This window comes from Parasteatoda tepidariorum, chromosome 10 (assembly GCF_043381705.1).
Source record: "Parasteatoda tepidariorum isolate YZ-2023 chromosome 10, CAS_Ptep_4.0, whole genome shotgun sequence".
Lineage (NCBI taxonomy): Eukaryota > Metazoa > Arthropoda > Arachnida > Araneae > Theridiidae > Parasteatoda > Parasteatoda tepidariorum.
Window position 1 is genome coordinate 15,297,076 of NC_092213.1, and position 17,146 is coordinate 15,314,221.

The following is a 17,146-nucleotide window of genomic DNA, read 5'->3' on the forward strand; positions in this document are numbered from 1 at the left end:
TAAATAATCAATAAATCGCTGTAGTTTTAGTTATTTGGTAGAATATTTACTTACTTTTTGTTAAATCCTATTTGGATACTAAAATCACCAAGAATATTTGTGGAAGAGTTCGTGAGCTGTTTTCTTTTTCGTTCTTTTTTATCAAAATTATTAACTATCAGCTGAATACCTGATCTACATAGCAAAAAGTAAATAATCAATAAATCGCTGTAGTTTTTGTATTAAGTTATTTGGTAGAATATTTACTTACTTTTTGTTAAATCCTATTTGGATACTAAAAATACCAAGAATATTTGTATAAGAGTTCGTGTGCTGTTTTCCTTTTCTTTCCTTTTTATCAATATTATTAACTATCAGCTGAATATCTGATCTGCATAGCAAAAAGTAAATAATCGATAAATCGTTACTAATCAACCTTACACAATCATGCAAAAAACTGAAAAGTATTAGGCACTAAAAATTGTAAAGCTAAAATAACTCCAGTTTTTCATTATACTTTATTGCTCTTCAAAGTGAAGTGATATTTTTAGAAGTTCAACTCATCAAAATAAAATTGGGCTATACACTGTTAGAAATTTCTCGAAAAAAATGGTTATTTAACAATTTAGTGAATGGTTATTTTACCATATTTAATCAAAACAGTCAAATAACCATAAATAAAATGGTAATCAAACTGTTAACTGTGAGAAAATCTGTTTATTAAATGCTTGCATCTAATACGGTTAGACAACCAGAATCTTATCTCACCAACTAGAGCCACCTAATGAATCTACTTAATTCTTTGCAACTGAGTACTGAGTCTGCTCGCCATGAGATTGACAGGTAAGCCGAGCGGGCTTACCTGTCAATCTCATGGCCAGCAGAACTGGAGCTCGAGTCCTAGTGTTGACACCACAATATTTCCTCCATTCCCTTCAACACGTGAAGAATTTCCAGTGTCCGGCACTCTCCAATGCCCATTACATTACGGAATGCTGAGCTCCTATGTATAGTTAAATAATTAATTACTTTTTATTTTATGAAAAATGCTAGTTGTAAATGGTTAAAAAAATGTATAGTTTTGTATTCATGGTTTAATAACTGTACTTTTTGTAAATGTTTTCAAAACCATAATAGAAAAAAATGTCCGTAATAGAAAAAAATGCATATATTACTGTAACTAATTTTAAAGTTTAGTCGTGTTGATTTAGTTTTTATTGTATTGGATTTGGGTCTGGGTATCAAAGATAAACTAGTTAATATGATAAGAAAAAAATAGAAAGTTGCATAGCTAAAATCTTAATATGTCTTATGACTTGCAAACTATTGATTCTATTGACTTGATCTTGATCACATTGTTTAGTATGAAAAATTCGATGTGATCTAAAATATTTCTTGACTATAGGAATGTCAACTACGTAGATAAGTATAAGACTATTTATGTAACTAATAGTTTTAAAATTTAAAATTATTTATCCAATATACTTTTTGTAAATGTTTTCAAAACCATAATAGAAAAAAATGACCGTAATAGAAAAAAATGTATATATTACTCTAACTAATTTTAAAGTTTAGTCGTGTTGATTTAGTTTTTATTGTATTTGATTTGGGTCTGGGTATCCAGACCCAGTGGTCAGAAGTAGCGCACTACAGGTAGTGAAACTACAGTTGCCGCTACATTTCTACGTAGTTTGTAGTGTAGTACGCTACTTATGTTGACAAAAATTAGTGTAATGAGAAGTATCATACAAATAAACAATAACTTGTAGTGATTCCCGAAAACTACTTTAAACGTCAGTTTAGTGAAGAAACATGGTTCTATAATGAAACGAAACTTTTAAATTTCATGGTCACAAATCTTCGCGTACCCGGTGATGGGCATGAGGAAAAGGCCCGCGTGGATGCGGCTCAGCCTTATCAAGAATTACGTATTTAGAACCACATAAAACTGAGAAACTTGCCCTTTATAAATAATATACCCCTTTAACGATAACATTGTGATAATATGCCACTTTTTCCACGCTTTCCCAAGAAAAATGCACACTCGTAAAATATTTATGTTATTGCAAAGAAACCGAACAAAAGAACATTAAACTCTTAACAAAATTGAAAGGGTTTGATAATTCCCTAGTATTTCTTAAATTGAATATTTGCTGTTGTGAAAGGCATAAAAATTTGAGCGTTAAATGAACAAATTTTAAAAAAAAATGTTTTAGAACAGCAAACTAGCTCATATAAACATGAATAAATATATCTTAATAATTCGTCATCTTTAATATGAGTCAGTTTTTTTTTAATGCAAAACTATTTTGAGCATGTTGTAAATTAAGTTTTCGGGTAAATTAAGCTTTCAAAGTTCGTTTCCCTAAAGCAGTAAAGTAGTTACAACATTTCAAAAGTAATTTGTAGTCGCTTCTTAAAAATATAGCAGTTAACTACTATATTAATAAAATACTTATAACTGTAGTAAACTTCAAAAATTGTGTAGTTTTTCCAATTACTGACTATATCCATAATTATTCTACGAGGAAAATTATATTAACCGTAGCCAACTCAAAATAGTCAAAATTTGTCTTTATCAAGTAATTTACCTGATAAGTTTGCACTTTATTTACGTGACTTACGTTACTTCGGTTCCTAGAAACTCATTTTAAAACTAAACTAAAAGCATAATAAACACTTGATTACAGATTGCTTAAGAAATATTAATATTTTAATGTTATTTTCACAAACCACCCGATTAATTTTCGCTTGAACTAGCTTGATATAAGGAATTAGTTGATATAATAAATAACCTGACATGGAGAGAATTTGCAATTGAACTTCCATTGTAACTTTTCTTTGTATATGTAATATGTAATAATATATAAATATGTTTAAATATGTAATATATGTATAAATATGTAAGCTATCAAAAATCACTGATGTTGTCTTGTAAATAATTGAAAAAAACATTATTTATATCTAATGAATACATGCAAAGCTCGATTTTTATTATCAAGGGCGGAAATTGATATTTTTACTCGTTTTTCAAACTTTATAGCCCTACTCTTTAAGAAATTCTGGGTGAAATTAAGGCAAAAAGTACCGGAACTTTGAGTGCACCATCCGTGAAATCTATTGAATTATTAAAAAATACAGCATTATTTTTACAGTAATATTTATTTAATCAGAGTGATTCAGTGATTTTTCTGTAAAAATTACTGTATATCAAATATTTTGTTCCGTAACATGGCCCGGTGAACGCTGTTTTGATGTTAGTTGAAAAAGAACGGCCCCTGAATACCGATGTTTCTTAGCGTAATTTAATCCGAAATTTTTACTACAGTAGCACAAGTAGCTCTAGAGTTATAAGAAACACACATGCATACCAATTTATTCTGTATGTGTCTTATAGATCCAGAAACTGTTTTAGACTCATTTTAGAATAAGTTTTCAAACTGTGCTATATATATTTTGGAAAATTTTCAATACAAGTACAGTATATTACAAGTACCAGTTTATTATTTAAGAAACATCTCTCAATCTGTATTACATATATTTCAATAAAAATCCCATAGGATTTAAAAAATTGGGTTTCAAATTTAAGTTTTTGAAATTAGCGTCATCTGTTATGATTAAAGTGTCAGATTTGCTATTAGTAAACTAATTACTAATTATATTATTACTATAGTCTATTAATAATTATATAACTAACAGACCATTTCATTTATAGAATTTTAATTCAATGCGCACATATTCTGATGTATAACCGTTTCAATACTTTCTGGACACTATGATAGCGAAACTAACGGCCCAAACGAACAAAAGATAAACATGTTGCCAAAGTTAGTTAATTTGTAATTAACATTTTCCTTTGTTAAAGTTATATTATTACAATATCCCTGTTTATAATTAAAATCTAAGTTTGTTAGAGTAATGCATTCCAGTATTTCAGCCAAAACGCTATAGATTAAATAGACTGCGCATTACGCAATTAAGTCCCATTTATTGAAAATGGAATTCGGATAACTATGCATAGAAATCGAAAAGCAAGTCTGTATCCAGATAATAATTTGCATCACAAATATTTCAAATTAAGTATAGTTAAGATCATTAAGAGGTGATAAGTTATATTGATAAATTAGAAAATACAATTAATCTTATCTTCTATGTCTGTTTAATGGTTGTCAGTGTTATATAAGTTAATTTACCGTGGCATCCAAGGCGTTCAAAAAGCTATTGGTAAGTTTTAATTAATCTTACGAGATATTTTTGACAAAACTGATACATGCTCAATATTGCTTTACGACATCAAGCCCTAAAATCAATAAATTTAGTTTCATAATTAAAAATGTACAAAATTCAGGTAATTGTATTTTTTTTTCAATTTTAAATAAAACTTAAGTTTTATTTTAAAATATATCTTTCTTATTTTTTATTGCAATGGTTTTAACAAAAGTTGTAATATTTAACTAAAGTTTTAAATATAAATGCATAACCGTAAATCATACGTAGTTCTTACGTAGTTTTTTACACGAAAAAAAATGTACAAAAAATATACCGTTATTATGTTGTTTGTATTTACAAATAGTTTTTGGCTGCTAAAAATGATAGGTGCTGATATTGTTTCTAATGAGACTTAGAAAAAACAAGCACACCTGTCACTGGCCTTTGGCGAATTAAGTCAGGAAGTTGCGACTTACGTTTAAGAAGAGAGCACCACCAAGGTGAAAGTCTTAGCTCAGAATCCCACTGATAGGTAAAAGCACTACTCTTTCGTGAGGCCACTTCCTCTATTTAAACATAGATCTTTAGCGGAAGGAACTTGCCTTTAGATCCCTGTACCCATGGCGATGTTCAGAAACCCACCACAGGACATTCGATTCCTCAGATTTTACAAGCACGTATACTCAATGGGTCTTAGCGGAGTCAAATATTGAACCCGGTTCTTCTGGAAAAGAGTTCAATTCTCCAACCTCTGAGCTACCATGAACCAAAAGTGATATATTAATTGCAAATCGTGGGATTGAAATACAAAATACCAATTTAATCTCGAATTATTGATGCACGCTAAAAATTCTTTAAAATAAAATTTGAAATTCAGAATTTAATCATTTAAGGGGCAATCATGGCAGAGCGGTTTCGGCCGTCAAACGCAGTGTGAAGCGTGGAGGTGGCGGGTTCAAATCTCGTCTTAACCCTGGGCATATTCTTTGTGATGTCCTTCTCTAAATTGTTCTATATGTCCTTCTACTTGACAAAGGCTTATAAGCCTAAAATGAGCGAACAAGCCTGCAAATGTATGTAATTTCAATAAAGCAATAATCAATAATCCTTTAAAATTAGAATTATAGAGAAACTTCAAAGCAATATTAAGATATTTCATATGTACATAAACTGAAATTATAACTCGAAATTCCTTCTAATTACTTATGGCTAAAGTTTTTAACAAACGCGCAATTGTCTATTTGCTTAAATATAAAGAAAAAAAATGCTAAATTCAAAGCAAATAAGGAAATAAGAAAAACTTAGCGTACGAATTACAGACTTTATCTGTTTAAAGGTTTGCCCAAGGAAGAATAGAATTCCACAAATCAAACTTTATCTTCTGAAACTTTTGCTTTCGTACAAGAATAGAGTTGGGGTTTCAGAGGGACACATCCAATCAGCTAAAAGTAAGTTAACAGAGTTTAAAACTTCATTGGTGTCTTTCTCTGGAGAATATTTCGAAATCTCTGGATTTACTGTTGTATCCAATTGGGAGAAGAAGAATATCGATATTCTTCAGTATCGTTGAATATAATGACTTTTAAATTCAAAGTAAATTATTTGTTTTGTGAATTCAGTTTTTATATTTGGTGTACGACATACTGCTATAATTGTGGTAATGAAATATAAATCTATGGCATATATGGCAGTAAATTCTGGTTTTTAAAATTATAGTCTTAGTATACTCATTATCTAAAGTTACAAAAGTGAAAAGTAAACTTTAAAAAATCGAACACATGGTTCTTATGCCATGTTATAAAGCATTATGATAAAGTTACCAAATTTTAACACATTATTTAGCATATATATATATACAATATATATATATACTTAGAAAANCATATATATATATATATATATAAATAATATTATTCGGTAAAACTTACCGTGCTTCTTGGTTTTTCCATAGAGTCAGAAGCATGGTAAATTGCACCATATTCTGGTAAGTTTGACTATGCTTTTTTTAGAGCAATATAAAGGTCTTAATTTAGATCTCCAATCCTGTAATTGTAAAATTGTTCGATAAAAATTATTTGTAATAAGAAAATAATGCTTTACCACTTTTACATCGTTACAATATAAAAATTCGTGTTTCAATGATTTAGTAAACGGGCAATAATAATTTACGTTTCCCAATAAATTTGCCCTCTAGTATCTATGTTTTTCTTTTCTGGAAAATAATTTCCACCCCAATAAATTTGTTTTCCGTCTTACCTCGCTTTTTTTTTATTTTTACGTTTTATTACCCGCACCACCTATTGTTATCGATTCGAAAATCTACGAAACAAATGTTGAAAAAGTAATTTAAAACTTCAAAAAATCTTAATGACTTACCTATTCAGTTATTCTAATGATTATAAATTAATTATTTCATTGAGTTTAGAAATATTTAATGATAAAACATTTCACATCGAATAATTACTAAAATAATTCAGAAAATTAATACTCGAAAGCAATGGAATTAATCTATGCATAACGATAATTGCTCCATTTCCATAGCTTGTAATAGGAACTATGATCTAAATGACTTATGGTGATATTTCAACAAATTTAATTGCATTTCTGAATTTAATATTTTGCCATTGGTTATAATTTAATGATGAAGCTCAATGATAATTATTAAATTAATATTTTTCTAATTAAAATGTTTAGAAACACTCTCTAGTACTTTCATCTTCCTTTGGGACTACTTTTGCATTAATGATACTTAAAGTGCAACTGATAATTTATCCTCTTTAGAAAATGGATATATATGATAGGAACAGAAATTAGATATATTTAAGTTGTTATGATAAAAGTCATATTAATACCATTTATAATTACTAGTAACCAATTAATTATAATATGAGTTGAGTAAAATAACTTGTAATTAATATTATTTGGATACACATTTATCTGAAGTTTAAAATTAAAAAGCTTTCTTTTCAGTTATAATTAGTATATTTGCGTTATGTTAATTTTCTAGAATGAATATATAAAGCACAAGAAAAATTTTAAACCTCTTAATTTTGTTATAAATTTCTGGGGATATAGTATTCAATTTGTTTTTTGAATTATTAGTCTCTTTTGTCCAGCATTATAAATATGATTGTCTTTGGAATTTCCAAATCCATTGAGGGAATCGATGTATTTTTTTTTTAAAAAAAGAACTTTGATTAGTTATCCCTTACAAGAAAATATGGTAGTTTTGAGGTGGACAGGTATAAAATAAATACACATGAGGTAGAAAATGATGTTTTGGTTTACACCAAAAATAACCTCATCCATAAACCTAAATTTCCACCTCATTTGCACCTCACAAAATCAAAATCATATGTAAGTAATCAATACTTTTAATAGAGATCGGGTGATTTTCTTGACCACTGTACCACACTAAGAAATCCAATTAATTTTTCTTCTTAATAAATTGAATACGTAGAATAAGTGGACTATCAAATTGTTTTTATCACAAGAGGTCAACATATATTTTACAAACTGTTTATTACAAGGGTAAAGTAAAATTATTAAACACTTTTATACCAGCTTTGTATGAATAATCATTTTTCAGCAGCAAATGATTTCAGATTTTACATGGCTATATTGTTGGCACAATTCGAAAGATCATGCCTAAAGCTTTTTAAAAAATTTTTTTTTACCCATGGAAAATTTGCATCGACCATAATGAGCGTATGAATTTAAAAGCTGGTATATATATATATATATATATATATATAATTTTGCTCAATTTCTGTAGAAACAGTTGCATTTCTAACGGTAAAATTTTACTTTAAATGTAAAATAAATTTGCTTCCAAATGCTTAATATAACGGTCTAGTAATTTCGAAATGAAATTTTAATAGGTCAAGAGCTGGGATAAACTTCAGTTGATAGTAAACTGATGGAACGCATACAGGAATAAATTTCAGTTCATGGCGAATTGTTAGGACAACTACTAAATATTTTTGTATCTCGGGATCTTTTTGGCTATTGGTTTGAAATGAATCAGTGCGAGCCAATAGTTTTTAGTGTTTTTTATTTAAACTTAACGAAACGATAACAAACAAAAGACTGAAGAGAAAAACTATGTATCCTTACAGATGGGCACACTGCGCCATCTATCGCAAGGTAAAAATTTAATTTAATGGAAGGAAGATGTAACATCCTCCAACCGCAAAAGGTTAAAGTTTAAAATTATCAAAAATTTTAAATAAAAGTTAAAGTATAATACAAAATTGAAGTTAAAGCTTAACAGGTTTGACTGTTGATCTCAGAGTTTTACCTGCAATGCTTGTTGTTTCTAAACGAAATAATCGTTGAAATGGTCGAATTATTTCGCCATTTTGAGTCTTAACCTTCGCAACTCGGGAAACACCATCACGTCCTTTATAAATTTCAATTACTTTGGCTAGAGGCCAATCAACACGTTTTTTATTATCTGAACTGATTAGAACCATATCTCCCACTTCAAGTGGGGATTGATGAGAGTGTCTGGATTGCTTAAGGAGTGAAATATATTCTTTATAGAAACGCGTTTTTAGTTTTTGCTTAATGGAGTGAAGGTGTTTCGCGCGTTTGCGAAGATTCTGCATATCATTTTGATCGAGATCATCAACACAAAATTCAGTCTGATCCTGTAAAAAGAGAGAAGGAGTTAATGGCACTAGATCTGATGGTTCTTCGGAGAGGTAAGTAAGAGGTCTACTATTAAGTAGACCTTCACATTCACACACAACTGTGTACAGTTCTTCGTAGTTAAGACACGCTTTTCCTAAATAGCGTCTCAACAATTTCTTCAACATTCTTATCACCCTCTCCCACCAAGCATCGGTAGGTGGGTTGAAATGCCAGGAGATTTTTTTTCAAATCTGAGTGAGCAATGATGACATTCCAGTCTATACTTTTCAGTTCGTTGTTTGCACCAACAAAGTTTGTGCCATTATCTGAATAGATTGATTTTACTCGACCTCGACGTGAAATGAATCGTCTCAAGAAAACTTTGCGTGGAGATGTCCGAAACAAGTTCGAAATGTACCGCACGGTACACGGCACACGTGAAGATTGCAATCCAAACTTTATCACGATTTCGTAGAACCAAAGGGCCAGCTAAATCAACTCCAGTTGTTTCGAACACTGCTGATATTCGCACACGTTCTTCTGGAAGAGGAGCAAACATCGTCGTAGCAGATTTGGATTTAAATCTTTGGCAAATTACACATTTGGAAACAACTGATCGAACGGTTTTTCTTGATCGCAAAATCCAGTACTTTTCACGAAGGGTTGTGACAAGTGTTTGTACACCTACATGGCTGTAGGTCCGATGAGTCTCTTCGATGAGTTTGAAAACTAGTTCATTCCTGTCTGGCAACAGGATAGGACGTCTGAAAAAATCACCATCACCAGTCGAGATAAGTTTTGTCTCAACTCTTAGAAGACCACTAGAGTCGCGGTAAATGATGAAATTGGGAGGTATCAGTCGACGATTTTTCCCAAATGAATCATTTTGTATGAAAAGGAGTATATCGAGCTCAGATTTGGTGAGCTCTTCTTCTTTTAAGTTTCCATTCAAGAGGGATTCATTCTGTTTATTGACTACTGATTTAGCATTGAAGATCAATCGTTTAACATAGGCCAAAATTCGAACGATTGTAGAAAATTTCGAAATTCGCTTAGTCCATTCGAAAAAATTAGGTTCGGAATTACCTAAAAAAAGATTTGTCGTAACTGTAGGTTTTTGCTCCAAGGTAGCAAGTTCTAAAGCGTCTGAGAAATCAACATTGTGAGTGTTTGGCCAAGAGTCTCGATTTTTTTCTCGTGGATGTAACGCACAAACTCTTTTCACTCTTCGTTGGACCCTCCCACCAACGAAGAGTGAAAAGAGTTTGTGCGTTACATCCACGAGAAGCGATGTCCGCTGCATTCATTTGAGATGGGATATAACACCAATGTTCTTTAGATGAGTTCAAGTGAATTTCTTGTATTCGGTTATTCACAAAAGTTTTCTATGTTCCGGGATTTTTGATTCAACAAAGAACCACTTTAGAGTCAGTCCAATAGAAGGTTTCGATATCAGAAATGTTTAATGATGTCTTGACTGTCTGAACAAGACGAGTACCTATCAATGCAGCTAAAAGTTCTAATTTTGGAATAGACATTTCAGTTTTGTTTTTGGTGATGGGATTCTTTTTTAGAGGAGCGACACGTGATTTTGCTTGCACTAATTTAATTTGAACTTCTTTTTCGCATTCAATTCGCAAAAATACGCACGCCGCGAAGTCTTTCCCACTAGCGTCACTAAACATGTGAATAGTAGTTGATTTATTAATTAATTTTCCAAAATAACGCGGAATTTGAATTAATTTCAAAAATCCTAAGCTGAATAGCCAGTTTTTAAATTCCTCCACTATTTCAGATGGAAGTTTATGATCCCATCCCAGCTTATCATTTTTCCATGCTCTTTGCATTAGAAGCTTTGGAATGAGCGTCACGGGTGCGGTAAAACCGATTGGGTCAAATATTTTTTGGGAAATCGACAAAAGTTGCCGTTTTGTACATTTGTTATGTTCTTCAGTTGTGACGCTGCTAATATCACATGTTATTGTATCTAAATTGGGTTGCCATAAAAGTCCGAGAACAGGAGAATATCTATATTCTTTTAAATCCAGATTTTGTTTTTCACCCTGTGAGAAAGAAACCCAACCCGTAAGCTCAAACCCTGCTTGAGACATAATTTGACAAGCTATCTTTGAAAATCGCTCTAATTCCCATTTGTTTTCAACGCTTGTCACTACATTGTCAACGTAAAATGCATCTTTCAATTTCACAGCGATATCATTTTCAGTTTCCTTCATTTTATCCAAATGGTGATAGATTGTTGCCATGAGCAAAAACGGACTCGATGTAAGGCCGAATACCACTCTGCAATGTTTGTATATCTTAATTTTGCGTTTTTCAAAATCTTCCCACCAAAGAAAGTGAAGAAAATCTCTATCAGAAGAGGACACGCTTATTTGAAGGAATGCTTTGCGGATGTCGGAAATGACGCCAATTTTTTCTTTGCGAAACTTATTTAGAACGAAAGGAATCAATTCAATATAATTTGGACCTGTAGCTAAACATTGATTTAAGGAAACAGAATTTTCGTCTTTCGAGGAAGCATCAAAGTTAAACTAGAAGTTGTTAAACTAGACTCTCTATAAACAGCTCTGTGAGGAAGATATCGGCATTTTATGTCAGATAAATTTTTTAAATTTGTATTACTAGACACTTGTTCTATGATTCCCATTTGTTCCCATTCCTTAAAAATTTTGTCATACGAATCAAATTTTCCCGAAGAAATAAGCTTCAAAGTTATGGAGTTTAAACGTTTCTCCGATTGATATCGCAAATCACATAATTCCGGATGGCCTTCGACCCATGGAAGATTAACTTCATATCTACCATCACGAAATTTAACAGATTTTTCGAAAAAAGATAAAGTTTCAATATCAATTTCTGTTTTTGTTTTATTTTCTACGGGATCTCTAATACCAAGAATATCTAATGACCAAAGGTCGCAAATTTTGCTAGCGCTATGTAGCGAAATTATGGGCATAAGATGAGTAGAACTATTTTTATAGGATGCTGGTTTCCCCATTACTACCCACCCTAGGTATGTTTGGACAGCAGTTAACCCATTTGGTCGCTGGCTGATAGAACCAGTCAAAAATGTTCCTAAATAATCAGTGCCAATAAGAACTGATATGTTCGAATTATCGTTTTCACTATCGGGCAAGTAAATTCCATTATTAGTGAAGTATTCTACATCAGATTTTCTTATTTTAGGAATCATACCACAAATAGTTTCTTTATCTAATAGTATCTATAGTATAGTATCTTTATCTATAGTTTCTTTATCTTCACACGAAAAATTTCCTCGAATTTCCTGAAGCTCACACTTTAAGGCTGAATGTTTTATTTTTTCCGTTTCAATACCACCAAATAAACTGTGTGTCAGAAATTCAGAATGATCAGTTTTTAAGTTTAAATATTCTGCAACATCGCGAGTTATATACGATCTTTGCGAAGCTGAGTCGCATAAACAACGAACAACTTTTGTTTTCGAAGGTCCTAATACTCTTATTTGAAGAGTTTGTAATAAAATATCTGCCGAACCGGATGAGCTATTACTGACGACGTTATTAGTTTCGGTTTTGTTCAAAGAAGAAAAAGTTTTTTCCTCTTCTTTGCATAAATTAGGACACAAAATAGGAAAGTGTTTTTTGGAGCAAATTACACACCGGACACTCATTCCACATTTATCCGCACGACAATTAATTCTAAGACACGCCAAACATGCTTTCATTTTTATTACTTTTTCTTTTCTTTCTTGAAGTGTCATTTTTTGAGCAGTAAAACAATCACAACTTCTGTGAGTGCCCTTTTGGCAAAATAAACAAAATACATTTGTTTTGCGTTTATCATTTTTTATTTGATTAAACAAAGTTGAAGCCGTCGCGCCTGGCGCCGAGATCATGTTTTGATTATTTTCTGTTTTTAATTTCCCCGTTCTATTTTTATCCGTAGTACAAAAATTTTTCGCAATACGAATCCTTTCTGAACCGATCACTTCGTTCCGAAGGAATTGCATTAGTAATTCAAGGTCGTGTATGTTTGCATTTGTTGAACGAGAAGTAGAATTTCTTTCTCTTTCCCACGCAATTAAAATATGCTCTGGAATTGACGCTTCGACTAACGGATAAAGCATGCACGCGTATTTTTCTTTAGTAACACCTAAATTTTCTAAGCAGCGCAATTGAGTATCTAATTGATCTACTAAATTAATGAAAGGCATGTTTTGGGATTGATTTAAAATTAGTTTTAATAATTCGCGTACATATAACTCGATTAGCATTTTATCATCCGCAAAACGTGATTTTAGATTTTTAATAACAGTTTTATATTCACTTTTAGAAACTTGATAAGACTGAACAAAATCGAAAGCCTTACCTTTTGTTGTTTGCATCAGGTAGGCGAATTTTACGTCGTCCTCTATTTTAGGATCCTCATCGATTTTTTGGAACATAGCCCAAAATGCGAACCAATTTTTGGGATTTCCGTCAAAGTCTGTTAGCTCGAGTTTCGGTAAATTGATGCTAATCCGATCTGACGATATGACTTCTGCTTGCTTGTTTACACTTCCGTAGGATTTCGAAAACTCTTGGAAGCGCAGTTTCGCTGCAGTAACGTTATCTCTGTAATTTTCACATTGTTCCAATTCTTTTTCTAAAACTTCATCAAGATTTGAGGATTTGGATTTTACTTCTTCTTTATCAGTCTCGGTTTGATCCTCTGGATTTAAAGACAGATATTTAAAAACGATTTCGTCATTTTCAAACAATCTCTTCGATTTTTCTTCAAGTTTAGCAAATGCTACTGATGCTGACTGGATGTTGTTACCTTCGATTGAAGATTCCAGTTCATTTATTGTTTTTGTTACGGCTGTTCGAAGAACTTTTCTTTGAATTAAGCAATTGTTATCCATATTTTCGTCAATGGATATTTACGTTGGAGCGCCAGATTTTGTATCTCGGGATCTTTTTGGCTATTGGTTTGAAATGAATCAGTGCGAGCCAATATTTTTTAGTGTTTTTTATTTAAACTTAACGAAACGACAACAAACAAAAGACTGAAGAGAAAAGCTATGTATCCTTACAGATGCGCACACTGCGCCATCTATCGCAAGGTAAAAATTTAATTTAATGGAAGGAAGATGTAACAACTAAATTAAACTCTAAATAATCGAGCAAATAAGTTGCGCACAGGAATAAAATTCTGTGGTGAACTGATGGGACGCATACTAGAATAAATTTCAGTGCATGGTGAACTGTTGTGGCATGCACTAAATTAAACTCTAGATAGTCTTGACCGGATGGGGCATGGACTAGAATAAATTTCAGTTCGTAGAGAACTGATGGGACAAGCACTAAGAAAAGTTATACATCGTTGTGAGCTGATGGGCATGCACTAAAACAAACTTTTGGAGATATGATTGGACAATCTGTACTTTAAACTTCAGTTCATGCTTGGCTGATGAGACAAGAATTATATAAACTTCAGTTAGTGGTAAACTTATAGGAGATTAGAATAAACTTCAGTTTTGTGGTGAACTTATGTGAAAAGCATTAAAATAAATTTAGTTCATGGTTAAAATTTTGATTGAAACTAATCCAGGTTAGCACTGCATAAAGAAGAAAACTTTAGCAAATCTTTAGCATTATTCCAGTGCCTACAGAGCCAGAACTTATTTTAGAAATCCTCTACCGGTATTCATTTCTTGAGTGCAAGCCCGAACAAGTATAGGAAAAAGAGATTCGAACAAAGACCAAAATTATGGAGAAGCGAGCACATTGAATGTGCTCGCTTAGCAATCCAGCACCAGGAATGTTCTATCGCAATTTAACAATTATGCAATTTTTTTTTTAATATTGATAAAACAGTATGTCTGCGCTTATTTGAATGCTAATGTAGACAATAATCTTTAGAAATTATAAGGTTAACGTAAATTTTAGATTAATTTTTAGATTAATTTTTTCATTTATCTAAACTTTCCAAATGCGCACGGATGTCCAGGTCATAATAGGTAAGCCCTCTTATTGAGATGTATAAATGCAACTAAATAATTAATATTTCTTTGTTTTTTAGGAAAAAAAAACCCTTTCCTATTTGCTTAAATAAAATTTGATTAATCCTGAAGTGTACTTAAGATTTATATTAAGGACAATATATATATCAATAAAAAACTATTAAAAACTTTATGTTCTTTTCTACTTCAATGAAATCAGATTGCAATTCTAGCATTTGATTTCAAACTATTGAAGCTCATTTAGTAATTTAACTTCATTGCATCGCTTTATGTTTCAGTTTGTATTTTTATTTTTTCCTTTATGAGAATAGAAACAATTCGCTACCTAACATCTTGTTTTGATATGGTCAGAAATAGAAAAAAATAATGAATAGTTATTTAGCATAAGATAGATAAAAAAAATTTCAAAACAATATTTAAATAATTGAATGCATATTTTGAGCAGCGAAAAACTTTCGAACAGTTCGATTCTTTAACTTACTGACTTAAACTTAAACTTTAAAATTTAATGTCTTCAACTCGATTATAATTCAACGTAATTAGATATATTTTTAAAGCAACGCATTACAGCATTTGAGTTTATTTAGCAAAATTGTGGTGTTTTGTTTTTCAGTTTCCATTTTAACTCTTTTTTTTAAATAAATAAAAATAAATGCCTCATGTAAAAACTGACTTTTGACTAATCAAAACCATTCATGAAAATAGGAAAAAAGATATATATAAAAAACTATATATTTAGGGAAATAATGCTGGAAATATTTAAGACAATACGCATTTAAAGAATAGACTGCATATTTTAAACAATCTACTTTCAACGTCATTGGGATAGTTTGAGTCGAAAAGACTTTACTATAAATTCTCGAAAACAATTACATCTGTTCATCAATATAAATTTCAGTATCCCCACGGTATTTTACATGTAAAAAAAGGAATAAACAAGTAAAAAAGTTGATTTTCCTGGAATTGTTTGATATTAGTAGAAATCCTCAAGAAAAATATTTAATTTTGCTTAACAAAGGAATAAATATTTATAAATACATGTTCATAATTGTTAAGAAAATAGCATTTTTTTATTTGCCGAAACATTTTCAGGTAGAAAAGATTGTTTTCGATCATTTATTTAATAAAAATGGTTTTGTCGCATTCAATTCAAATTTCTAATTAATTAGAAAGCATTAAATTTAAATCTCAACTGATTTTATTACAATTAGTTTTCAAAAAATAAATTTAACAACACATATCATTACTAACTTGCCCTTTTTTTGTTAGAAAAATAATACCCCATTAATACAATCCAACAGATTGCTAAAGAATTTTAAATTTGAACCTTACAAATTTTTGACAATGAAGCATTTCAAATTGTTAGTAAGATTTTTTTTTCTTTTTAATTTTTTTTTTCACATTTATAATTTTAAATTGAATTTATAAAAATTTTTCTTATTAGAAATTTAAACTTCATTTGGAATTAATATAAATATTACTACCTAAATCAACAGAGAAATTATGATATGTTTACCAAATTCTAAAATTTTTGAATTATTAACACTTTTAAATGCTTTACTCATATAAATATTTATTTCGAACGTCAAATAGATTAATCAAATACAGCAAAAAATAAATAAAATATTTGCCATCCAAATAGTAAACTCGTTTATTATTTCTCATTTATTATGCGGGCCAGAAATTTTTATTTCGTATCGGATATATAAAATGGTGTAATGTAGCAAGTCTCCTAGTGGTGTATCTAGGTTAACGCAAACTCTTCTGCAATATCCGTCAAATTTTATAAGATTTATCTTTATTTTTTCCTGAGTCTATTTCTGGGCAAGAAGTGGTTAGTTTTTCAAATATGGAAGCGTAAAACAGATCAAAACTTCCGGATCAACTGGTAGCATTTGAATTCAATTTGAATTCACAACAAATATTTTCAAAACAAATTATAATTATAGTCAGTGTGAAGAATTAAAATAAATTATTGCAAAAAAGTTTTCGTAAATATTTTACAATTTATTTGAACAAAGAGTACCTATTTCTGACAATCATGATGGCAACTGTGCCAAAAAATTCTGATTAAATTATCCTACCGTATGGTAATACCATTTATGGTAAAAAAACATACTTCTGATTAATAAAATTAAAATATACGGCATTTAAATAATTCATTGTGGTATTCAAATCATAATTTTTCCGTTAATATAGTGACAGTTTACCGGAAATTCTTGTTTTAAAAATTACAGATCTTATTACCACACATTTAATAAAATTAGTAAAAAATACAAAATTGAAAAGTAAATGTAACCGAATGAAGACTTTTAA

General features: G+C 30.5%; 6 protein-coding genes across 6 annotated transcripts in view; all 6 read right to left on the minus strand.

The window, feature by feature from the left end:
* The window catches only part of LOC107455766 (glycine receptor subunit alpha-2-like), a gene marked incomplete in the record, with an annotated part of 127,669 nt that overhangs the window by 91,263 nt on the left and 19,260 nt on the right, over positions 1 to 17,146 (minus strand).
* On the minus strand, positions 8,448 to 9,008 carry LOC139426809 (uncharacterized). Its single transcript, XM_071186893.1, has one exon. The coding sequence runs from the start codon at positions 9,006 to 9,008 to the stop codon at positions 8,448 to 8,450; it is 561 nt and encodes a 186-aa protein (XP_071042994.1).
* Positions 9,146 to 10,126, minus strand: LOC139426810 (uncharacterized). Its single transcript, XM_071186894.1, has one exon. It carries the CDS (start codon positions 10,124 to 10,126, stop codon positions 9,146 to 9,148), a length of 981 nt encoding a protein of 326 aa, XP_071042995.1.
* LOC122269777 (uncharacterized) lies at positions 10,230 to 11,087 on the minus strand. Its single transcript, XM_071186895.1, has one exon. The coding sequence runs from the start codon at positions 11,085 to 11,087 to the stop codon at positions 10,230 to 10,232; it is 858 nt and encodes a 285-aa protein (XP_071042996.1).
* Positions 11,330 to 12,037, minus strand: LOC139426811 (uncharacterized). The gene has a single exon (XM_071186896.1). The coding sequence runs from the start codon at positions 12,035 to 12,037 to the stop codon at positions 11,330 to 11,332; it is 708 nt and encodes a 235-aa protein (XP_071042997.1).
* On the minus strand, positions 12,068 to 13,729 carry LOC139426812 (uncharacterized). The gene has a single exon (XM_071186897.1). It carries the CDS (start codon positions 13,727 to 13,729, stop codon positions 12,068 to 12,070), a length of 1,662 nt encoding a protein of 553 aa, XP_071042998.1.

Excerpts from the sequence above, each read along its gene's own strand:
- LOC139426810 (XM_071186894.1), bottom strand. The coding sequence starts at position 10,126 with ATGCAGCGGACATCGCTTCTCGTGGATGTAACGCACAAACTCTTTTCA.
- LOC139426811 (XM_071186896.1), bottom strand. The coding sequence starts at position 12,037 with ATGATTCCTAAAATAAGAAAATCTGATGTAGAATACTTCACTAATAAT.
- LOC139426812 (XM_071186897.1), bottom strand. The coding sequence starts at position 13,729 with ATGGATAACAATTGCTTAATTCAAAGAAAAGTTCTTCGAACAGCCGTA.
- LOC139426809 (XM_071186893.1), bottom strand. The coding sequence starts at position 9,008 with ATGTTGAAGAAATTGTTGAGACGCTATTTAGGAAAAGCGTGTCTTAAC.
- LOC122269777 (XM_071186895.1), bottom strand. The coding sequence starts at position 11,087 with ATGGCAACAATCTATCACCATTTGGATAAAATGAAGGAAACTGAAAAT.